This window comes from Caloenas nicobarica, chromosome 2 (assembly GCF_036013445.1).
Source record: "Caloenas nicobarica isolate bCalNic1 chromosome 2, bCalNic1.hap1, whole genome shotgun sequence".
Lineage (NCBI taxonomy): Eukaryota > Metazoa > Chordata > Aves > Columbiformes > Columbidae > Caloenas > Caloenas nicobarica.
In genome coordinates, this window is record NC_088246.1 from 17,397,196 (window position 1) to 17,422,390 (window position 25,195).

The window sequence follows — 25,195 nt, forward strand, 5'->3', positions numbered from 1 at the left end:
CTATGCCAGATAAACCAAACACTCTCAGGCTAATCAATGCACCCGAGCAAGACCAAAGTGGGGAAAAAAAATGCCACAAGGGCTAAATATGTCCTTTCTAATTTCTCTCAGCAGGTATTATTGAATTGTACATGTATCAGCAACGAGCACTGGAGCAGGGTTTGGAAAAAAAGTGTTGTGACTCACATCTTTTTATGTTTGGACCATTCTGAGTTCAAATCCCAACATGCAACACAATAACTCATGGATGCCAGCTCTAATGTGGAAACGCATTTACTAAAACAGTGTTTTTGCACTCACCCATCTACACCCAGGATCCCCAAGCCCTGGCTCAGGTCCTGGCTTTGCTGTGCTGTCCTCGAACTCCCCTCCTCAAAGGAGAAATAATAGCACTTTTCTCCTAACGACAGGTCTACAAGGATGAAGAAGTTCGAGACCCTGGTGAAGAGCTCGGTTTCCACAGCAATGGGGCTGATCCCCAAGAGATCATTCTTACTTTCATGTGTGAGAAAAAATATGTTGAGAACCAAAGAACCACCCAGGACATCACAGCTGATGAAACGATGCTTTATTTATCCACTTACGCAGAGTTCCCGCGGTGCAGAGCCAGGTACCTGGTGTACACGAGGCATGGGGTCTTTGCCACTCATGGCAGTGGCTGCCCAGGTTGGTGGCAGAGGCAGCGTGAAGGTGACCCAAATGACGTTTGAGTTGGAGATAGCCTGTGAATCAGAGCTGGCCCTTGAGCATGTCAGGGACGTCAGCATTTGCTCCTGCCATAGCTTCTCCTTTCCTTTTCACCGCCTGCACATCTGCTGAATCAAAAAGAGAGAAAACAGCTCTGTGCCCATGACAGGTGTGCCAGGCCCTCCTGTCGGCAAGGGAGGTGAAGGGCTGGGGCAGTCACGGCAAGGGATTGGACTGAAAGCAGGGCCAGGGCATTGCAAAGCCCCTTGTGAAGCCCCCCTGGAGGCACATGGCCACCCAGCAGCCCGGGAGCCTGTGAGCACCCCGGGACCTTCATCCCACAGGGCACAAAGGATGGAGCTGGGCAACACCCCGCAGAGGAGTACGAACTAAACCACCCTTCCATGCACCCGCCCATGCAACAGGAGCCCTCAGAGGCCTTGAAGCATGCGGATTTTGTTTTGGATTTACTGAAGGTAAGCAAATACCCAAGAAGCAATGCTAGGAAGATGTCACTTGGCTCCTGTGGCTCTGAGGATGTTATATCTGCTTAAAGGAATTCATGGCTGGTGGAGAAAGTAAGTTTCTTCTTTTTTCTTTTTTTTTCTTTTCTCTTTTTTTTTTTTTTCTTTTCATGTCGCTACTGGATATTAACACAACTTGGTGCTGAATTCCTTACCACTGGTTTTCACTATAAGTGACTCTTCCAGGCAACCTCCCAGAAAAAGGAAAGCTCATTTCTCAGACAAAATGCATGACCCACTCACGCCAGCCTGCCCCATTTCGTACCATATCCCCCTTAGTGCGAGATATTAAGGCAGGGACAAGTCCAAGATTTATTCTGCTCTAGTCAGCCCAGGCTTTGAGAATCTCCTTGTGGATTCGAGCCTGTGTTCAGTAGCTCATTGACTGCTGTTTTAATACTGAAGCCTTTCCAACCCAGCTGCAGTAATTACCCCCACGGAGCATGAGGAATCTCAGTTATAAACTAGCTGGCAATCTTGCAAGAATATGTCTCCTAGAGGACTTCAAGATATTTCTTTCTGAAGTTAACCCTGTTAAATCATTCCTAAGCTGTCTTCAAATAAAGAATGAACCTTCAGAGTAACCCTTGCTTTGGTTTTAAATGTTCTCTTTTCCATGTAACAGTCAGCTGACCTTTGCAGCCTTCAAATCTCTCAAAGCTATTTCAGCAAAATAATCTCTAATGTTCTCCTGAAATGGTGCAAACATTCAACAGGAAAGCTTAGGAGAGACATTAAGAGCTGTTAGACTCAAAGCTTAACACGGCTCGTGCAGACATTATGTCCTGTTATACTCAGCCAGGCAGGATACTTCCAGTCGGTTTATATTAGGGAAGCCTTATTGCACAGTAAACATTACATCAAAGCCTTGGCCAGCAAATCCAAATTCAGCTCTTGATATTCATGTTAGGCCAGAGCTGGTGCAGGTCTACCCCTGGGTAGAAATGGCACTGAGCTCTGGAACCTCTGCTTCAGCTGCATAAATCCAGTCTGGCTCAGAAGTGACTGTGACCCATTTGATGACAACCTAGAAGTAGCTGTGGAAAGGTGTGATGCCTGAAGGGCGAGCAGCCAAGTTACAAAAGCCATGATACAGCTGACACCATTGCTGTGTCACTCAAAGGGGAGAAGGGATGGGTGAGGCACAGAAACCTGCATAATAATCCGAGTCCTGCAGTCCTGGAGGCAACTCCCTGCAGGTAAGCACTGAAAACTCACTGGCAAGCAAGAGATTATGGCACCCAAATCTCCGTTGTTCTTCCTCTGCAGAAATAGAGCTCTTGGAGGCAAACACTACTTAGAAATGTGCAGTAAAGGCCGGCCTGCTGAGGGAATGCAGGATGTAATAATAAAAGGCAACTAGCACGGAACTTCATTCAGCGGCAATTCATACTAATAAAGACTTTTTTTAAGCCCTTTTTGCTTTGAACAAGTAACTAAAAGTCAACAGTGTGTCTCCTAATCCCATTGCTGAGTCTGGTCCCTGTGTGTATAAATTTGACAGGACTGGGGAAGGTCTGTAAGAGCTCTGGGCTGCCCTTGAGCACCTGGCAGGAGGCAGTGGGGGCTCTGGGGGTGCCCATGGAGACAGAGGCTGCACAGCAGAGGGTTCCTCTACCACAGACACTCTTGAGAATTACCTGGAGATAAAATGGCTTCTTCCCAGTCAGGCTGCTTTTAAATCCGGTCCTGGTGACTTTGGGCATTTATATTTTCAGATTGTCACGCAAAGAAATGGAAGCAATTTTAAATTGTTCTTTTTCCTATTTCTCCAAGTGAAAACAAAAAAAATCTGTATTTTTCAAAACATACCAGTTATTCACGGTTATAGCAAATTCACTAATATCAAGGCCAGGTAATATTACTGTCTAATGGGGAGATAATGTTATTGTCTTTCCTAATATACTTTCTTATGCTCAGTCCCACAGCATCTTCCATGAGCACAGCTGTCTTCTCTAACTTTGGGCAGACTCTATATGGACCTGTGCATTTTTCCCATTAGTGGACTCTACAGAGAGCCAAGGATGGGATGAGCAAGCAACATGAGCACTGGCACTGCCTGCAGAGCAGCGGAGGGGTGAGGAGCCTCATGGCCACCTGTGCTTCTTACAGACCAAATTCAGACCCATCAGGAAGTCTGCAGATTTTTCCAAAGCAACAGGACCTAACAAACTGCAGATAAGAGGTTGATAGAAAAACATCTTGAAAGGTGGTTAAACTTTCTTACTTTGTGGGATATCCAGCAGCAGATATCAAAGCTCTGCAGCAGGCATTGCTGCTGAGACTGAACTAGGGAGGTAAGTCACCAAATCAGCCTGGTCAACCATCTTGGCCCTGCAGTCACTTTTTGTCAAAGTCAGGAAGGTTTAGTTCGACATGCCAAAAACCCCTTTTTATGTCAAAGAACATCTATCCTGACCTAGAGGGATGGTAGGAAGGGGAAAGATATTTTTCAATTTAAAAATGCAAATAATAAAAATAACATATACACAAAGCAAAACACTTTCTGTGTGAATTGAGTAGTTCCTAAGAGACACCTTGGAGCAGCAAAGGAGCTGGATAATCTTTAATAAGGGAATTCTTCAGAGACTGGATTTTTGCTTTGGTTGCCGGCTGCCTCCTGGGGAGAGAAAACACTGCGGAAATGAAATATGACCTTGCACCGTTGTGGCAGAGTATTTCCAGCCCATTCCCTTGCCCGTATGAGTAACTCTTCCCTGTGTAAGGAGCCCCATTTAACCATCACCTGCATGGCAGTGCTTCATCACAGGTAACATTGCTGCACTCTTTTACCTAACACACAGAAGCCTGGAAGCTCTAAAAAACCTACTAATTTTTCCCCAAGATGTGAAGGATGCAACCAACCTATAGCATTTGCTCAGGGCATGAGAAATTCTTACAGTTTGAGTTTGAGATGACTTTGCTCCCTCTCCCTGCTCAGCCACTCCCTTCCCAGTCACCCCAGCACAGCATGTCCTCCCAGAGCAAGGACACCTGAGGACAAGGGTGTCACCCCGACCAGCCCATGCCCATGCTCGCGTTGCAGAGCTCACCCCAGCACTGCCATGTGCCCCTGCCCATCTGCCAGGGCAGCACAGGAACCGCGGTACCTGAGCCCAAGAAACAGCTCGCTGTGGACAGGAACCACCACCAGCACACCTCTCCGTCCTTCCCCTGACACAGTCATTTTCAGCAATCTGGTTTTCTTTTATTCTTTTTTTTTAATCATCTTGTCTAAAATAATTAAAGGGGGAAAGCATTCCCCCATATAAAAATATCAACACTGGAGCTTCCTCACTTAAATCTGCACCCCTCCACCAGCCGAGATCCTTCTATTAGCACTGTGGTGGTATGTGATTTCATTAAATGAATAGCTGATTGTAGAGTAATTATAAGCCTCCCTGGTCTGCTGTGTTGCTTTTTGTTTTCTGGTGTCTTTTTTGGGGCTGGTTTGTTTGTTTTAATTTCCATTTCCACAGATGATGGGAATCCCCTTTTTTGTTTCTGCCTTGCTCCACCATGGTCTATTTGATCCCTATCACAGATTTTTCCACCAGTGAAAGGAGGGCTGGATAACACAGTCACATGTAATTCGGTAGAGAACAAGTAAACGTTCCTATAATTTCACCTTCATTGCTATGCAGCTGTCTAACATCTGGATGGCGGCACCATGATACCGTTACCTGTTTATCTCCTGGAGGTACAAGCACTGCTGGCAAGCCCTTGCCCATCACTGTTTATGCGCAAGAAGTTAATATCACAGCATTACAGTGCCCCTTGGTGAAACTGTAATTAGGCAACGGTTTTATTTTACTGCTTGCGAGCACTCCCTGACAGCACAGCCACTGGGTGCTTTCCAAACGGCTACAGTTTCAGGTCCCAACCTGAAATCCTCATTTAGAGGAGCACTTTTACTGCTGCAAATCCCTCAAGTACATCTCTGAGGTCCTGGCTTGCACGGGGGGTGCCGGAGCATGGAGCTGGACTGGGCAGAGTTGGCAACTGCCAGGGTGAGATTCTCTGCTCCATCGTTTTTGTGATGGATGGACAAGACACGGGAGCTGTGCGAGGATGCTAGTGGGCTGAGCAGGGGGGGCGGGGGGTGCGGTGCCCCAGCAGCAGAAGTCCAAGCTCCTGCTGGACCCAGGAGCCGTGGCTGCAGAGGTTCAGCATCCAGCAGCATCAGTGTCCATGGGTAAGGGCTGTAGGAAAGGAACAGCAAGGCTCTTTTTGTCAGGGGCGCTATTTTAAACCATCTACTTTGTGGGTAGCCCTTTTGGCTCCCAAGTCTGTCTGAGGCAGAGGCGTAGAAAATGTTGGAGGGCAGAACATCAGAGCAGCACTCCAGGAGGACAAAGACGGTCTGTCTGTGCTGGAGCGCAGCCCTTCACAGGACTAAGAGCACGCTCACACTTGCTCATCTGAGACAGAGGGAATAAACATATTCAAGGCTTCTGTGACTACCTCACAGCTCCTGTTACTGAGGCATTTATTTGGGATTTTTCTTCTCCCTACAAGACCAGACACCCCTCTTCTTGCACAATCTCCATGCAAGCAGTGGAAAGCTGCATGGCCATGGAGGACATCAGCTCACAAGGTCCTAATAAAACAGCACTGACCACTCCAAACCACTGCCTTTAGGACTACCCAGGTGTTAGACAGATTAACAAAGTATAAGCATCTAGGAAGAGTTGTTGGCAAGAAGAGAGTCACTAAATCTGATGTCTGTAGTGACAGGGAGGAGGAAAGCCGCTAGCAAAGCGGGGACGGACTGCAACCCTTGGGAAAATGGACAGCCCTGTAGTCACAGCAGTTGCCGGGTCTTGGTGAAGCACCGGGGCTCATGCCACCAGCTGGGCACCTCACAGCCGCTGGCCAGGGCCTAGAGGTCTCTCCTGGCTGGGAACAAGGGCTGGGAAGTCGCAGGGGATGGCAGACCTGAGCCCCTGAGGGATGAGAGGGCTGCAACCCCACAGCGCTGCCCAGGGAGCCCAGTCCTCCCAAGGGATGTCCATGGGTCCATGGATGCCCCAGTGGGACATCTGCTTCCCCATGGCCACACTGGGCACTGTATGTATTGACACAGGGCACAGGACCTTTACACGTGTTGTAGTCCACCTTCAGCCACAGCTAGGCTCATGACAAGCTAATTCGCAGCTTTCAAAAGCCTGCCAGACTGCGTTTCTTTCGAGCATTCACTTGTAGCAATGACTTACATGTCTGGCATATGGGCAATGTGCCTGGCTGTCCCGATAAAATATGTCTGTGCCTTCCCATTTTCAGCAGAGACCAAAGACATTTCCAGCATAAGGCAGAGCTGCAGCAACTTCTGCCTAAACTAACATTTCATTTCCTTGCTACAGCTCACTTCTATTGTCATCACTTTCATGCCTCTAATTAACTTGCATCTGTTTCGTGTTTGAAGTTTATAACACTTGCCCACTTTGGCTACAGTAGTTTATAACCCAATGCTAAACATATGTTTATGTTTACTGCACATTAGCTCTGAATCCTTTGACTTAGCATTGTATCAGTTCATTATGCCATTAATGGAGGGCCTGAGTCAGGGCTGAAACCTTCAGTGGCAATAAATCGGGGAACTGTATGGAGGCAGTTGAAGAGAGGTGGCCAGTGAGGACATGCCTGGCTTGACGTTCAGAGGTGTTGAGCACTTGCCACCCACCCTGTAACCACTGAGATTTTTAGCACCTCCAAACATCAAACCACAACAGCTTTCAGCAAAACCGTCGTGTGGATCTCAAAGAAGAGACTGAAATCCTGCACCATCTTGACTCCAGAGGCCTCAGTGCATTCTGCCTACCTTTAAACTAAGTGCCCATTGACTTCGCATTAGGGCTAACGAGATCTTCAAAAAGAAGGGCTGGGAGGGAGGAGGGTTATATAAGGTATCATATTACATATATAACATATAGCATATTGCTAAGTAATACTTAACACCTGCTGTAGCTGTAAGGTAACAGGCTGGTGTCCTGGCACCAGCTGAAGTGAATGTTAAGGTCCAGTTGCCCATTCAGACTGGTTTTATTTTCATTAGCATCAGTGGAGCTACTTCTGTTTTTCATCAGACATGACAAATCATATCAACATCTGGGTGAAGTAAGCGCACCACCTCTTCATAGTCTGAGCCATTAAGGTGATGCCTAGATAAATGTGTCTATTTTACATACAAATAACAGGATGCTCCTTAGAGCTATTTACTTTCTCCTGCATTGCTATTATCTCCCTCATTGAGAACTGTAATTAGCATCATTGATCGTTTGTGTAGTTTGCCTTTTATTTTCTTTTTTTGGGGGCTATGGTTGAGTGAAACTGCAGTGTGCATTATGTCAATACAGGAAAAGCTATGTTTGATCTCTGCCTTTATGCTGTTTGGACTGATCTACCTGGGAGCTGTGCATAAGCTGTTCCTGTGACACAGCGCAACACTTTACATGGTACATCCCATTTGAAAGGAATAACCATATATTTTTTCATCCAACAAAAATACCCTCCCTGCTAATATTATCACCAAAGACTTGAATTAGCTGCTCCCACTTCATTCATAGGTTCTTGATGGGCACATATGGCCAAATCCTGAGGTTCTTGCTGGAGCGAGTTTCTATCACTAAACCAAAGAGCAGCTCCTATCTGGGGACCCAGAGACGAAAGGACCTTCTCTTTGCTCTCCCCCTGCACAGGCACTGGTCTCGAGAAGTGGTTTCACACAGGACATCTTCTGCAAGTGTGTGATCCCTTGCTGCCGATTAAAAATGTCACAAGAATCTTCTTGTTATTGACTACGTACAGCGAGGATTAAACAAAACTACAGCCATGACGCATAAGGAAATGCCCACTCGTAGAGCCTGAGATGTGGAGATCAGTGTTGTCTTGCTGAAGTCAATGCCACAAAGCTGTTTTGCACCAACAGATATCTGACCAAGCATCTCCAGGACTGTTGTTCTTCCTGCTCAGGAGAAAGCATCAGTTTACATCCATCTACAGTCATCCATTTTTTTCAGATAGCAAGAACTACACAATAATACAGTCTGTACAGCAAATTGGCCTGGAAAGCAAAATCTTTTGCACAGTTTTCCTTTTTTTCTGGCTTCCCTACAGTCCCATAGGCATGAGCACACACTGGCAAAGGCATGCTGTAAAGAGTATCTGCTTTCCAAACAGTCTCTGAGGGGAAAAGCCATCCTCAGGAGGAGACCTGCTGCAGAAGGACCTCAGTGCCCTCAGAGTGTGACTGGAAGGGACACCAGCTCCTTCAGCATCCCCCTGCAGAAAGGGCCATCACTAACACCAGACCAGGCGTCGCCGAGCCAAGGACAATCCAACCCAAAGCAACGAAGCTGTGCTTCCCCTCTGCACCTGGTGGTGTGTGCCTCACACCCGGACTGCTTTTTCAGGAAGAAGCAAGGCGGAAGAGAGTCACCCCAGTTATTGCCATGTCCACCCGCATTACTTCCGAACCTATCAGAAATCTGACACAGGGAAAGACTCCATTTCTTTTGTTTCTCTTTTCTCTCATCTTGTTGGACAGGAAATGCCCAGACTCTTCCCTAATTTGGCAGAAATTCAATTCACCTAGTCTCAAACCTTCAGAGCAGAGAAGAATCCATTAAGCTCATTTCCATTTGTCCTAGCAATGAATTGGTATATGGAGACATGAACAAAATAATTTTGAATTATTTTTTCCATTATCTAGTTCTCACTCGATGCCATTTCCCATTTGCCTAGCCTCACTTCTTTATTCTCCTTGCATCCGGCTCATAGCAATTATCTTGATACCTAGGAAAAGCATTAGGTTTTAAGATCTCAGACTCCATTTTGACAACGGCTTTGCAATCCAGAGACCCTAAGGGGAGAGGATTAAACTTCCAGCTGTTTGCCTTGAGGGAGCAAAGCAGAGAAAGCAGAGAAACCAGAGAGAGGTTTTAAAATATGCTGGTGTGATAACATTGCACGCTCACTAGGCAGGGAAGTCTCAGGTAAGATGTATCTGCTTGGGAGTCATCCCAGTCACCAGCTGGAACAGGTTCTTAAAAATTCACTTCATATGCAGCAGACTGGAAAGATTCCTTCCAATCCCTTCCTTCAGAGTGCCTGATTGCCCATGCAATCTGCAGCTACAATTTTTCAGATAGGAGCGAGGAGGTGGCCCGATATTCCATGCAGCTGAAGCACGAACTGCAACACGGGCGCAGCATTTCCCAGAGGGAGCAGAGAGATCCCACGGAGGAGCAATCCCATCCCTTGGCACAGCTGAGCATCCCACGGCACAGCCAGGGCAGGACGGGTGGTGGGACCACCACGTGGTCCCCTGCAGCACCCGAATCCTTGGGACACTGTCCCCAAGGAGCAGGGGGGACGAGCCGCCGTGGTCTGGCCCCTGCACCAGGCACTGGCACTGACCGTTCTGAGGACAGAGCTGAGCGCGGCCATGACTCATCGGCCTCCGCTCCCCTACCAGTGGCTGGTGACTAATTGTATTTACTCCCAGTCTTCGTGTTTTGGGGAGAACAAACATAAACAGGCTTAGCAGTAATTATTGCTATGTCTCTACTGTTTCCTCCTTTGGCCAAGTAGGGGTTTTCCCCCACACACATAGTTTTAGAGCAGCATTTTAAGTCTTTTTTCTTACTTTTAAGAAATAGTGTGAATGTTTCTTGGCTGGTAGGAAAAGAAGGAAGGAGTCCTTTCTGATTTGGTGCAGACTCTGGGGAAAAGTTTTTGTAAACCAACTACAGAAGAGGGCTGGTCTACCCTGGGCAGCAAGCATTGGCACAATGCAAAGCAGATTGCTTCCTGGTGCCCTGGAGAACTCATCATTGGCTCTGGAAAGATCAGCTGCAAGGATGACATCTCTAAGGAGATGGCCCAGAAACACAGCACCCTTGGAAACAGGTCTCCTGGCAGGAACATCAAGCATCTCGAAGGCTGGTCTGAAGAACCAGCTGCTGTCACACGACCTTCCCTGGAAAGCACCTGTGTTTGTTCACACATGTAAGTGCCCCACACACACTTCTACATATGCAGGTATCATTGCATATAGATATATTGAGTGGAAATCTGCAGTTCATGTCTGGAATGGGCCCGAAAATTCCCTGAGAGGTGAAGTCAGTTCTCTACCTGGAGAAGATACAGATCGGTCAGAGGAAACAGGGAGAAGAGCAAAGGATGAGTGTGCAGTCCTCTGGACAGGGCACTCAGATAACTCAGGTTCCATTGAATAAGTTATTAATTATACAAAAACATTACACAATTATAAAATAAATTACATAGTACTGATATATGAATTAATAACACCATTCCAGCCTTAGACAGAAGACTCAGACAAGTTTATTTACAAGTTTCATAAACATACATTTTAATGTACTTTAGAATATTTATAATCCAAAGCTCAGCAGGTAGGACACTTTCCTGAGAGACGAGAGACCTTTGGTCAAGCTTTCACTTACACAAGAACCAGAGGACTGTTTAGTGACAGTGACAGTGCCTCGGCAAGGCAACCCGACCCACCGCGGCCCCAAGGACAGGCTGCCAGCCTCTGCAGCCTGCAGTTAGACATTTAATTCCAGGTTTACGCTCATCTCTGCTCTGCCTGTGCTTTTTCTGTTAAGTTTGTATAGCATCCATATAGTCCTGATAATGCTATCACCCTCTTTACACATCACATCACAAGGGGCTTGCTTACTACTGCGACTACAGTTGTGACTATTTCCAGGGAAGAAATCAGATTTTGTATGCTCTGATCTTCCTTTTGTGCCGAATCCTTCCACTTTGGCTCAAGCGAAAACTCTCACTGAGTTTCTCTAGCAGGACTCGACTGTCCTGTTCTGAAACTCAGTGCTTCATGGCAACTGCTCTTCAATTACTGCTGTTCTACTGTACCAACTTTTTGGAAAGCTGTTGGGAAAAAAATGAAAAAAATCAAGAAAAAAAAGGATTTTGTATCTGTAAGTCCAGATGGGCAACTTTTACTCAAAGGAGGAAAACGTCTGGTTGTAGAGGAAATCAGTGGGATAAGATACTCAAATAGAGACTGGAAACTATACTTGTATATTGTATTTCTGATCCATTTCCACTGAATCATATAGGTAACAGATCCCTCTAATCTTGTTGTTGGACGTTTCTATCAAATGGTGCCAGGACAGAAATCCATGGAAAGCACCCCAGCTGTGATTAAGCAGACACCAGGCGTCTGTCCTGCAGCAGCACTTTCATCAAGAGCAGGCGACTCAGGAATCCCAATACTGGCAACTACTTACTCACAAATTTGTCATATGGAATGAAATACTCCAGAAACTATTTGCAAGCAAACAGTTCCCAGGGTATTTCATTACTCATTATAAATTCTCAAATTGTTCATGAATGATCAAATATTAATATATAGATAGGGTGCAGTATCAGAAGAGGTCCAGCTGTGTTCAGTGGGCACCCGCTTGGTGCTGTACTCAGGACTGGTACACCAAGCTCATCAATTGCTATCTAAAACCAGGAAATGTCGTTGAATATTTGGCCATGTATTGAAGATTACTGGGCCATTATAATCTGCTTGCCAAGAGGCCAACAGGAGAAAATCGAATGCCTCCCACGTGCGAGGAGATACTCTGCAAGTACAAGGAGTTCCTGCAGCCCTCGGGGCGGCGGGTGCGCTGGCTCCAGCACCCGGGCAGCCCCGAGGTGGAGCAGACTGTTCTTCTGATACCATGTACATAACACTCCACCCAAGCCTCCCTGTGTAAACAGAAAATAAACTCAAATTATGCCAGTAAAGAGTGGATTACACTGGTCACCAGGAGTGCTTGTGTATGTTCAGCCATAATCTGCGATAAGGTGCTTGCCATAAAATGCCTCCTGGAGGCAGCTCTCCTGGAAGCTGCAAGACGCCAGCAGAACCACCAGCATTTCGCTTCACCCAGTGGGGACAGCACGGGAGAGACGGACGAGAGGGTGGGAGCCACTCGGGACCAGAAGTCCCTGGGGTTAAGGAGGGTCCCTCTCTCTTACAGGAGAAGGACAGGAGCATTGATTGCCACCAGCAGATATAAGGGGACAAAGTTCATTTCAAAGAGGTAAAGGGTGACAACCTTTCTACAGACAAAACTGTCCCACAGTCAGTAAAGCACAACAGTAACCAAGGCACAGATAACAGAGTGTATAATGAAGACAGAGATCACAGAACCCCACGACCAATTCATCCTGCAGCAAAAAGCTGCTGTAAAGCAGTTTTAATGTTAGCCTATAAACACAATTAGAAATGTAATGCTTTGGTATAGGATGTTTTTAAGAACAAAGACTTATGGCAAGTTTCATTTGCATTATGATAAATAAAACCAGCCTCAAAGACTGAGCAGGTCCTAGATTTGGTGCATTTCTTACAAACAAAAACAAGAATTTCTTTCTACTGTCTGCTGATGATGCAGAAAACAGTATTGTCATCTTCTGATAGATGAGCTACATGAAAAATCACTTCCAAGAGAGCTGGGTCTATACACTTTATTTATGACGAGGCAGCCCCCGGCGTTTGGACCCATCCCATCCCGAGGTGAGGCCGCTGGTCGGTGGGGGCCAGCAGAGGCCAGCTCCGCTCACCCAGCCGGCAGCCCGTGGCGGGGGGACCGCGCTCCTGCCCCCCTCCCACCGGCCAGCAGGCAGGTGCAATTGGGTTTGAAGAAACATGGGTGTAGCTGTCCCTTGCAGTCCCCCTAAGGGGAAAAAAAAAAAAAAAATCAAATAAGGGAAAGGTTATTGCAGACTGATAACAGCCAGGGAGGCTGGGAACCATACCTGTTGCCAGGGAGAGTTTGCTCCGGCGCGGGTTGGGCCCCCCGTGCCGCCGGCCCCACCGGGAGAGGTCCTGGAAAGGCATCCAGGGGAGCAGGAGCTGGCGGGGAGCACCCCCACTCCATGGGGGCTGAGGAGAGGTTGCAGCCAGCCAGGCCAGGGGCCCCGGTGGTCAGGGAGTGAGACTCAGGGAGGGGGTTTTGTGGTAAAAACCACTGCATGCATTCATGGGATTAAAACTTTTGTTGTCATGCATGTGTGCGAAGGAAGTGAATTACGGCGGAACGCACAGCTTTGGGCACTTGGTAGCTTCTGAGAGCTGCTTTTTTTACAGGCTTAGCAATCACGTTGCGATTTCTTGTGTGCAAAATAATAAAAGGCCGTAGGTGACAGAAAATTTTTGCAGAGAGAAATGGAAAAGAGCAATCTAGCCAGGAGCGAGATCGCTGCAGAAGCATCTGCGCTTCTGCCCTTGCTGCTTGATGCTGCTCTCGCTTGCGCCGTGAGCACGCTCGGGAGAGAGCACAGGGTTGGAGAGGTGGGAGAGTGGAAATGTGTCACCCCACCAGCTGAAAACCAGTCACATAAAACCGCAGCTGGGACTGGGGCTCACGTGCCGGTGAGGTGCCCATAAGCACAGGGCTGGGCTGGTACGGATTTACTGAGGGATATTGCTTTGGGGTTGGGAAGCTAAACCAGGTATGACTTCAAAACTTTTAAAACACCCCCGCTCCTGAGCACAGTCTCACCATACAGCAGACCGAGCCTGGCACCCTGGCAGCACAGCCCCCGTTTGCTTCACACTATCGGAGTGCTTCTCCCCGCACCGCCTGCAGGAAGAACCGGCTGCAGCCCAAGACAAGGCTCCTGAGCCGGGTGACATTAATACACATCCATGCCAGCTTGCACCCCAAATCCTGCCCAGCGTGGCCCTTCGCTCCCCCATCGCCGGGGCAGCCAGGCCACTGCTGTGGGGAAAACACCAGCCCAATGGCCACTAGTAGCATGATTGAACACCAGCTTTGTGGCATTAACTCTCAACCCCACTCACCAGGCTTTAACAAAGTAAATGCCGTGGCAGGAGGGACCTCCCTGGAGCCGGCTGCAGCCCCCCAGCAACGGTCCCGCTGCGACTGCAGCTGCCCAGCGTGGAGTTCGGCAAAACCCCGCCAGCCACAGTGACAAAACACCCGCCCTGGGACCGGAGTGAATTATGCACATCCTTAAGTATTTGCAGGATAGAGGCCTTAGTTCACTGGGTTAAAATACCAGAACAATACAAAACACCTCTGCCTCTGGAACGCACTGCACTTCATAAAAATGCTGGGGACCCTGCTGGAGCTAAGCCATTGTTGATAGCCATAAAAAATTGGTCAATAAATCTTCTTCCACTGATGAAATAGCTACTTCACAGCCAGAACTAAACAAATTGAGCATTTCAAAGCAACCTGCTTGACACAAGCCCTGATTTGCACACCAATACAAGCATCCCCACTGTCCAGCCTGGGCAGGACCCTGAGCCCGCACTGTTCCTCCCTCCCCGCTGTCACAGCCAAGTGCCAGGAGGAGATTTACTGCACCAATATTTTCCTCCCGAGTGACAGGAAAGGATTTACCTCTACAACCCAGAGGCTGTTAGGGTGAAATGATCCCAAAAGCAGAGACCAGCCTGGTGCACAGTGGCCACGCTGGCTGCCCCCGCCAGCACAGCCCGGGTGATGGTCCCCCGCTATCCAGAGCCTCTGTCACAGACAGATGCTAAAAGTTCATCGTGATGCCACTTCTAAGTTTTTTGGGTTGCTCTCCTTTTAAAAATTGAACTGTAATTAAAAGAAAGGCAAGCGTTCATCCGTCTGCTGCTCTAGAGATGCTATCCTGAAAGTTTAATCTATTAGGTAGAAAAGCAATTAAAGAAGAGGTTCTGTTCTTAACAAGCTGTCTTAAGTCAGTATTTTTTAAATGCAGCTAATAGCCAAGGGGAGGGAAATAATACATCTCACTAGCTTTCCCCAGCTGCATGGCCATTGGTGTATTAGAAAGGTGTGATAACTAGAAAGAGAAAAATATTTTAACATGCCAGTTTTAATAAAAACTTCTTAAAAAATAAAGTGCCAATGTATTTTTTTATGAAGTCGGGGCTGACTTGTTTTCTTGCCTCCTGCCTACAGGGAAGAGAGCAGGGCTGGGCTTTGGGGCAGGACCTGCTTCCAAGCAGAAATATTCAATGAAAAGTTGCATCTAAATATTGATGTTTCAATGGGACTCGCTATTTGCTTAACTGGATGTTACATATTTGCATAGAGAATCACATTGGGGAAGAAAACCCATATTTTTAGGCCCTTTTAGCAGCAATGGATGACTTGGAAACAGCAATGAGCAAATCCTAAATTTTTCAAAGCCATTTTATTTAAGGCTCAGATTTCCTGATAACTTGTTAGGATTTGGGTTTGTGAGACAGGTGTTTGGCATTTCTAACTCCCTGCTCCCTTTAGGAGACATCAAACTGAGCATTAAACTCCTACAGTCTCAAAAGTTCAAGTCAAGGTGGTTTTTGTTTTGCTTTTCCCCCTGAAGGTCAGTTCGGGATTGAATCCTTTTGTCAAGGTTGGCTGGAGAGCAGAAGGCTTTGTTAATCTGCAGGCACTGCGGCTCCCTCCTGGCTTCCTTCCCTTGCAGTTTGTTTTACTTCAGGATTCACCCCCTGGGATTGTAAAGGCTGCAGACAAGGGTTAGAGGTGAAACAAAGAAAACAAGGTTGGTTGTTTATTTAGAAGGAGCCAGAATTCATAATGTTGGAGACACTGGGCCCCTCCCAAGAGATAACTGTGATTTTACAGCACCTCTCCACAACTTTTTTTTTTTTTTTTCCAGAAATAAAATACAGTGATGGATCCAAAATACTATTTCTCCAAGTAACTCCTAGAACTAAAACAAGAAAGAGTTTTTTTCCTGCAAAGTGACCAGCCACTGGAAAAAAACAAACATGCTTCCATTGATCTCCACGTGGGAAAGCATCTGAAAAAAAAGAAATGAAGACAATTTCTCCTCCTTCAGAGACCTCCTTATATTCACTCAATTTGTGCCCTATTATGGAGGTCTTTGTTTGACCATAAATCTTTTTTCCTTGGAAGGCGATCTTCTTATCCCCTTGCTTTTCAATGAGAAGCCCAAATTTTCCTTTCGTTTATCTGCTGTGGAACCCCACTGACCGGTAGCTAACAGGGTCATCCCATCCCACACAGGCAGCCTGGTGATGTATCTCCCCTGTTCATACCTCGTTTTAATGATCACAACAGCAGAAAGGGAAGGTGCAGATGCAGCCATCAGACCTAAGGAAAAACCTTGCTGTTTCTCCAGGCGTTTCTGGGTGTTTGCCCTCCAGAGTAGCATCCACTTGCAATGAGATTGCTGGATTTATGACAGGAGCAAGTGGTTGTACAACAAAAACTGGATTCCAGGGTAAGGTAAGCTGTCCTGCAAGCAGAGCCTGGCCAGTCACCCGACCACTAATCCAGGGTGAATCTGCTGGCGTCAGTGGCTTTATGCTAAACACACACTGGGGTAAAAAATGAGAGTCGCAGCTCAGGCAGCCCAGCTCCAGCACTGCTACCAGCAGCGGCTGCTTACTTTCAAGCTCTCCGCACAGCCTGTAATCACCCAATATTGAAACCAGATTTACAAGCTCTTTAGAGGAGAAGTTTGTGATTTCCAAAGCAGACGCATTTGGTATTTCAGAAAAAGGTCAAGCCCCCTGTGGAGTAAGGGAGTTTTAATAGAATCAGTTCAGCAGGAGTTAAGAGGAGACATACCAACCCAGCGGCTCTCAAAGCCAGGAGGAGCAGAGACCTAAGAAAAGCCACAACCATTATTGTATTGAGGAAAGAATCAGGGAAAGAGAGAGGCACGGGTACGCTAAATTACATCTTGGATGTTCGATTTCAGTTATTCCAATCCGAGAGACTTTTTCAGTTAGAAATAGAGAGGGTTGTCCTTCTTACGCTCCAGGGCTTGCAGCGGTTTCAAAGAAAGGAGTGTTTGTTTTTGTCTGCAGGGGAAATCTGAGAGTGAGTAGCACAATGACAAATCCAGGCTCCTAAGTCAAATGCATTTTAAAAGGATAGCCATTCCTTTCCCTCTCACCTTCTCACCTCTCCAGCCAGGCTCTTCAGCTGTGTTTGCTCCCTGCCTCTCTAGGTCGCGTGCAGTGAGTGTCTGGGACTGCCTTGTTCCACACTGGTATGGCACCCAGCAGCCGGGAAGCCCATGGAATATCACTAAGGTTCCTCACTGTTGCAGGAACACAAGTTTTCTAACAAGTGTAATGGACAGCTGGCGTTGCTGAGATCTGCAGGTAACACAAGCAGCCACTACAGAAATACTTATTAGCAGTGCAGGCAGCTACAGCTCTGACACTCTCCGGACTCTGCAGTCGGTAGTTTCAGTGGAAAGATCTGGGGCTCATTCCTTAACTTGCACAGCTGCTGCCAGACACTAGAGCTCATAACATAGATTCCTGAATATACGGGCTTTAAAATAAACTGGAAATCCAGATTTCATCCCAGAAACTTCCAGACCATATCAGCCACCGTACCTAAACTATAAGTACTGCGCCAGGAGAGAGCGGTTGTTAACCCCAGCCAGCGGCAACTCAGCAGCCCAGCTCCCAGAACTGCAGGGGAAGGCAAACAATCTCTTTTCTTCTTTAAAGCATCTCCACAGCAAGGGGCCAATTAGAGCATCCTGGTCTTACTAGCCTTTTAATGGCAAGCATAAATAGGCCCTTATGTATTCAAATCAGCAGCAAATGAGTGGTGAAGGTCACAGGATGCTTGAATGATTATATGTGGTCCCTCAAATTTCTGGGGAAAGCACTTGAAAGGTTTAGCCATCAGATCTTCTATTAATAACTTGTCTAGTCATCATAACTACTGGTGCAGCTACATCTGACAGACAGTATTTCAGGTTTGTCTCTTTCAGCACCAAGTTCCCAGCCAGCCATTCCCAAAAATAATACATTTGGCAGAGCAGACAACTGCCCTAGACTTTAGACTTTCACATCAGTGCAAAGGAAGGGCAGAGCTCTTCTAGGAAAGCAGCACTTGAAAGGTCAGCCAGAAGACCACAGGCCAGATTCCAGCAGCAGTTGCAGCCACCAAATTTCTTAAACTTCGGCAGCAGAAAAAGGTAGAAATCAGGGAACATACTCCTCTGCATTGAAAGCAACTCTCCAGGAACTCCAAGGAAGAAGAGTCATCAGCTTGAGGTACATAGATGAAACTAATCCTTCTAAAATACACTTTAATACTGCAAACATGGGCACAGTGGGACCTTGGCATTCCCAAAACTCTCACTGCACCCATCAGGCATTGAGCATTTTACTGTATGGGTGAGTTTGCAATATCAATGCCTGTCTTGGCGCGGCCAGGTGACCAGCTTATCTCCAGCAAGCCTACCACACGTAAGTATGCTTTCAAGGAACACCAGCTCACCTAGCGGGGCAAGTTTCCCTTGCAGCCCTCTGCATTTCAGGCTGCATATCCCAGAGCAACCCTCCATGGTAAGCAGGATGCAAGGTCAGAGTGTTGCTGAAGGTGGTTGCAGCCCTGCCTGTGCCATCCTCTTTTCACTGGGGGCTCAACTTTACAGCCAGGACAGGAAGCAGAAGCATTTCTAAAGCTATTTAAACATAGATGAATACCAGACTCTTGCCAAGTTTTATCTCCTGCAGCAGGATTTTGAACCCTTCTTTCACCATGGTGGGGCATCTGCCTTTTAAGCAAGTCTACTTTAACTACTGCAACAACACTTAATGAAGCAAGAAAAATACATACAATACACAGAGGTTTTGTTTGTTTGTAGCAACTAGGCAATGAATAAATGAAATGATCAAGTGAAGCCAACTAGCTGAAGGAGTAAGAAATAACGAAGTGCACAAATACTGGCAGGGAAGAAGAGCCACCTATGCAAGAATAGCATAAAGGAGGAGCCGGAGATTAAAGCCAATGCACTGTTGATTCTTCAGTCCCACACAAAAGTAGCAGCATGTGATACTGAGTTACACTACAAAAGAGCAAGGCAGATGTTTTCCACTGTGCCCAGAGGGGTTATCAGAAAAAAAATACACAGCAGACTAGGCTTTGTGGTTTTGGGGTTTCCCTCCCCTTCCACCCCCACAAAAATTTTGAGAGCAAAAAGTACAAAAGGAAAAAAGATCACAAGATTTGTGAGACAAGGGAGGAAAACCATCTACAAAGAATTAGGAGACACTTTCTGATGTGTTTTGCACAGAGAAAGGAAGCACTTCATTAACAGAGGGGAAGAAATAGTTATCACACAAAGCTGCAGAAGAATTAGCTCAGGTTATGAGCAAAATGCTATAACCAAGAACTGAGGATGTGGGTTCACTGCTACTTGAAGTATTAAACACTACAGCTGCCACCTTTGCTCTAGAATAACCAATTAATTTCCCCTCACAGAACAGGTAAACAGACTCTTGTTTTCAGACTCTAATTGTTATGCATGACCTTACCATGCATACCACTCTGATTTGTTTCCTGCCATGCCCCCTCCAATTTTTTTTTCCAAAACAAAAAGTCACAAGCAAGTTTCAGACAAAATATATATATTTAAAAAAAAAAATCTTTACAGTAAGTCAGGAAACATAGGAGCTTGCATACAGTTTATTATAATAACTCAGTTCTCAGCTCCCTACAGTTCAGATAACCCTGGTGACAGTGTTTACAACTTCTAATTTTTGCTTTCATAACTTTAAAGCAAACAATACATTTGAGTGTATTTTACTCTGTGCAAATAAGACAACTTTCGGAATCCTTCAGAAGAAATATCCAAGATTCTGTTTGCAGAGGTCCTTTGTTTCTCAAAGATGATTTATGAGAGTTTAAGATAAAGTGCTCCTGTCCAGCAGAACCCAAAGGCCCTCAAGAGTTCAGAGAGTAAGTTTAGCTCAGATTAAAAAAATAATTGGTCATACAAATTCCAGCTTCCCATGTCCGCTGTACATTCCCCAATGGACTAGCGAAAGGATTTTATCATTGCTGAGGTCTGAATGTCTCATTTTATCACAGGTCATGCAGCAGTTCTCGTGACCAGTCACAGGCACCATGCATTCCAAGTCCAATTTTGCCACCTGCCCTTTTTTCGAATGATGTCCATGAAAACTATAGTGCAAACGGGAAAGCATTTGCTGTCGTTGATCTTGCAGTCTCTTATTTTCACTCCTGAGCATTCGCAAGGCCAACATGATAAGGAGCACCAAGATTAGCCCGCCAGCTATAGGAACAGCAATTACAGCTGCCCTGAACCACAACTCTTTTGAAGAGGTCAATTCCTGCACCTTGGTGATGAGATTCCTGCTGCTGTCATGTTGATATCTGCTCCCTTGTCCTGTGAAGGGTAAAGATGTGAAGCTTATTTCAGTATCAAGAACTGGTTTATATAAGTACCTCCCTTAAACACCACACTGATAAGTTTAAGGAAACACAGGTACACACTCTGCAGTATCTACAGTAAATACTCCTCTAAATATGAGTTTCTAAGGTTGTTTATAACATGGAAATTCTTATCCTGATAGCTGATTTAACTAAGAACACCTCTGCCATTGCTTCTCACAAGCAATGTCAAATTGGCAAGATGGACCTCTAATATCAATGCAGACAAAAAAAAAAGCGCTACTCAGCCAAGATGTTCCCCTGCATCCGGCCACCCACTTCTCCCATTGGTGTCTCCGCCGACATTAACAACTAAATCAATAGCAGACATACAAGTTTGGGGTTTTTTTTTTTACTGTCACCAGCCTGATGGCCAGAAGAGATATTTCCCCAAAGCTTTCTTGCCCTACCTGAAGTATCGCCTCTGGAAGGAGATAAAACATCATGTAGTCCTCTGTAATTGCACATATCTTCATGACAGCATTCCAACGTGGACACGGCAGTGGTGCCAGAGTGGTTTTGTGCTTGTTTGGCTTGGCAGATATCAGCTGTGCTTGCAATAGAGTCCAAGCAGCCATGAGTAAGTGGAGAATGTGTATTCTGAGGATCAAGCAGTCTGGAGAAGCAGGCACTAAGCTCAGATTTGCACATATAGCCAGTTGCGACACAGTGTGCAGCATCACAGTAGCATCTGATTTCACCTGAAAAATAAAAATTGTGCAAGAAAGGTGAGAATTTTGTCCTTTAAGGACACCACACTATGTACTCTTATTAGCCACAAGCACTGCGCAACCAAACTCTGTGCTGCTTTTGAGGTACTCCTCTAGACTGTAAATCCAGGAGAGCAGGGGTTGTTTCCTTCCCATCCCTGTACAGTGCCTACCTCCTTGTAACCTTAATCCCTGCAAATGCCTTGAGGCACCTGTTTTAATTACTAGTACTATAGCACTTTGAATTAAAGCAAGAACATTTCACTGAAACAGGGGTAGGGTATGCAAGGAAGGTCACAGTGTTGGGGGTTTTTTTCCAAGGTAAATAACTAACAAGACCATTTTATAGCTACTTGCACTCGCTGTCAGCAGTTGCATTAAACCACATTTAAAATGAAATCCCAGCTTTAAAAGCAATACACACCTTTCATACTATAAGGAAGTCGCATCTATGTTTTAAATCATTACTACAGGAACAACATTCTACTTCTATATAGTTAACACATTTTAACTGAGCCTAAGCACACAAAAAAATACTAGGTTTAAATATTTGATTGACAAACAAACAATTCAGCAGTTCCAATTTTTTTGTTTATTACTTCTCAATACTGTGCCAAAATTTAAAAGGTTTAACTAACACCTTATAAAGCTATTAGCTAGAACCATTACCATCCCAGTCAAGAAGGTTTTTACTGTGTGAAACTGGGCAACTATTTGTAATTTCTCCAGAAAGAGAGAAATTCTTTAAGTAGCCATTCATGTAAAAAGGACTTTATCAGTATTATCTAACAGAAACAGTACAGTTTATAGTTAATCTTTTTGCCAGAGTCACTGTCTCTCAACTCAAATGTGAAGCTATTAAATGGGGTGAAATTGTGAGGCTAAAAGCTCCCCCTTGCCCCTCCCCAGTTCTGCATGCAATCCAACATGCGGTCAAAAGGGGAAAACACTTAGACTGAAAATCCTCTACCAGCTCTATGAAAAATCTCAGGAAACCTCAAAAAATTTTTGAAGGAAGTGATAAAAAAGTTCTTCATAAAACTCTTCATTTTGTGCTCTCCAAACTACTCTGGTAGGAGTTACACATAACTTGTGCTGTAGGGAAAAATTACTCTAAGCAAGTTGCAACTCAAACATAATTCAATGTGCCATCGATCCAAGGTTTAGGAGGAAGCCAGACTTTGGAGCCATCCTCAGAAGAACGGATTTAAAACTACTTCTAATGTGCCTGGTGTACTTGCCAACATAGCGGCACCAAGGCTTTCAAAGTCAACTGAACTGTCAGACATCTTCCTTCTATAACTTGCATTCCAAAAAAAAAAAAAAAAAAATCAGTCTACAGGCTTGCATACTGATACCCATTCTTACAATGCTTCCTCTCATCCCATACCTAAATGTTAGAAATCATCCCAACCAAGTTAGCTTCCCCTCTTCAGCCTACCTTAATACTTTCCCAAAAATGCTACTGCAGGCTCCAAGCCTTTAAGTTCCTGCTGCTCTTTAATAACTCTGCTTAATAAAAGCCAAATGACGGAGTGTCTCACTGTCTCCAGTCCAATTCCCTTGGGCTTTTAGACCAAGTAACCTAGTTTTTCATTAATTTGCACACATTGTCATCCAGCATGTTATGGAAAAAAAGACTCCATTTTCTAAGCATTCTATGTGAGGTCTTCCCCTAGTATCTCTGAAAAACGTAATTTTCATCAGTTTCTCACTGTATGAGAGTTAAAAAATGAGATGCAAACAAGGAACACCACCAGAGCTGACAGTCCTTCCAAAACAAGGAACACCACCAGAGCTGACAGTCCTTCCATAAGTCTCTGCACAGCTCGGCAGGAAAGTGAAACAATACATTTTAACTTCCATTTTAACTGTTGATACAATCCCGCCTAAAACGCTACATTTTATTGACCCAAGACAATCTTACAAACAAAATCTGACAGGCTAGTCATCAGGTTAATTCAACTGCATTTTAATTAAAGCCACGTTTTTGGTGAAACAGAATGAACTCTGTATTACTGTATTAAAGCAGTGTTTCTGTCAATTCATAAAGTTTCTTCCTGTGCTATGCAAAAGGCCAGAAAGGGTATTTAGTATTTTGAAACAGTGAACAATGCACTTCTGTTCCCTCCTCCTTCTTGTTACTGTATGTAGCTATTAAAGAAAAATGTCTGCTTTTAGTCAAGATGGCTACAGGAGAGACTGCAGGCTTCTCTTAAACCTTTTGAAGTCAACAGCAGCCAGAAGTCTGTGATCCCCTAATTATATCATTATCAGCCACATAGTTTCAGTATCTGCGACTTCACATCACTCAATCGCTCCCTGTTCTGCCCGTTTTGATGGGGCCAGCAGGCTCCCCCCCCGCACGCTGCAAGGGCTGTTATTTAGGGTTAATTACAGCCTGCCTCCCAAAATAAATAAATACCGTCGCACATCATCGCGGCGCTAACTTGTCCTTTAACCCCCTCCCCGGAGCACGGCGACCACAGGGCCGCCCCTGCCCGGAACGACGGAGGGCGCTCCGCGGGCGGCTGACAGGGCAGCGCGTTCGGGCCGGCTGACACCGGCGGCCAGGTGGGACGGGAGGGCCGGGCCGGCGCAGCCCCCGCCAACAAAGGCTCGGCGAGGGGTTCCCGCCGCGACCCGCTCCCGCCGGCCTCGGCCCCGCTTACCCCGCCGCCGCCTGAACGGCTCCTCCGGGCCCGGCCGCCCGCAGGCCCCGCGCCCCCTTTCCCTCACACCAGGTCCCCTCGGGCGCCCGGTTTCCCCAGGCGCGGCTCCCCCTCAGACTGCCCCGGCCCCAGGTCCCCCGCCGCGGCCTCACCTCTGGTGAGCAGGACGGCCATGGCGCACAGCTCCAGTTGCAGCCAGATGAAGATGTAGCTGGAATGGCGATCCATTTACCCGCCTGCCCGCCCCACGGCGCGACGCCGCTCACCACAGCCCGCAGCGCAGGCACGGCCGAGCCGCCGCCCGCCCCTGCCCCGGCGGAGCACCGAGGAGCCGCTCGCCCGCGGGCAGAGCCGTGGCGCGGCCACCGCTGCGGCGGGCAGGGCGGACGGCCGTGGCTCCCTGCCTTCCCTCTGCTGCGAGGCTGTGGCTTCGACCCCAGCGGCAGCACCTGCGCCACTCGAGCCCGGCAGCGCTGCCTCACTGACACGGCACCGGCGCCCCCCGCTCAATAAATACCGCCGGCCCGGGCGCGGGCCCGCCCGCCCCGCCCCATTGGCTGTCCTGCCCCGCCCCATTGGCCGCCCCGCCCCATTGGCCGCCCCGCCCCATTGGCCGCCCCGCCCCATTGGCTGTCCCGCTCGGAGGAGCGCGGGGCGCGCCGCGGGCAGGTCCGCCCCGCCCCGCCCCCCCGGCAGCGGCCCCGCCCCCCCGGCAGCGGCCCCGCCCCCCCGGCAGCGGCCCCGCCCCCCCGGCAGCGGCCCCGCCCCGCGGCGCGACGTGACGCGCGCTCCCGCCCGCGGCGCCCTCGGGCGGCTCCGGCTGCTGCGGCCGCGCCGGCTGTTAACCCTGCCTAATTCAATAATGGGCACTAAGTGCAGGTCCCCGGGCCCGGGCTCCCCGGGGCTCTGCACAGATAGCGATCGCTGGCGGCGCGGAGCGGCCTGACTCGCTGTAGTGGTCTGGGGGCTCTGCGGGGGCGCCAGGGTGAGCTCCGCCGACATCCCTCGAAATCATCCCCTTACGGAGGCGGCAGCGCCCAGTTTCACAAGCAAATGCAGCGGCTCTGGCTACGAGCTTGGCGGAGCCGTGTTTAATGAATAAACAGCAGTACAAACCCCTCTGTGCAGGATGAAAGGCAGAGTCAAAGGGAGAGGCGGCCGAACCCTCCCCGTCTGCGCTCGCCACCCCGCGCCCCCGGCGCCGCCAGCGGCCCGTCGGCGCGGCCCCGCCGTGCCTGCCCCGGCTCCTCTGCCCCGGCGCTCCAGGCGGTGCGAGGCTGCAAAAGTGTTGCGACACGCGGGATGCTAGCAGTTTCACTGCAGCCGGGTTTTGTGGGCTTTTTTTTGTTTTCGTTTGGCTT

At 47.5% G+C, this 25,195-nt stretch overlaps 1 protein-coding gene across 1 annotated transcript; it reads right to left on the reverse strand.

The window, feature by feature from the left end:
• Positions 1–19,609: 19,609 nt before the first annotated feature.
• On the reverse strand, positions 19,610–24,062 carry BAMBI (BMP and activin membrane bound inhibitor). The gene is given in 4 exon segments (XM_065627201.1): positions 19,610–20,408; positions 20,863–21,155; positions 21,157–21,219; positions 23,902–24,062. Coding segments are annotated over 4 exon segments (936 nt in total). The 3' UTR covers positions 19,610–19,989.
• Positions 24,063–25,195: the final 1,133 nt, after the last annotated feature.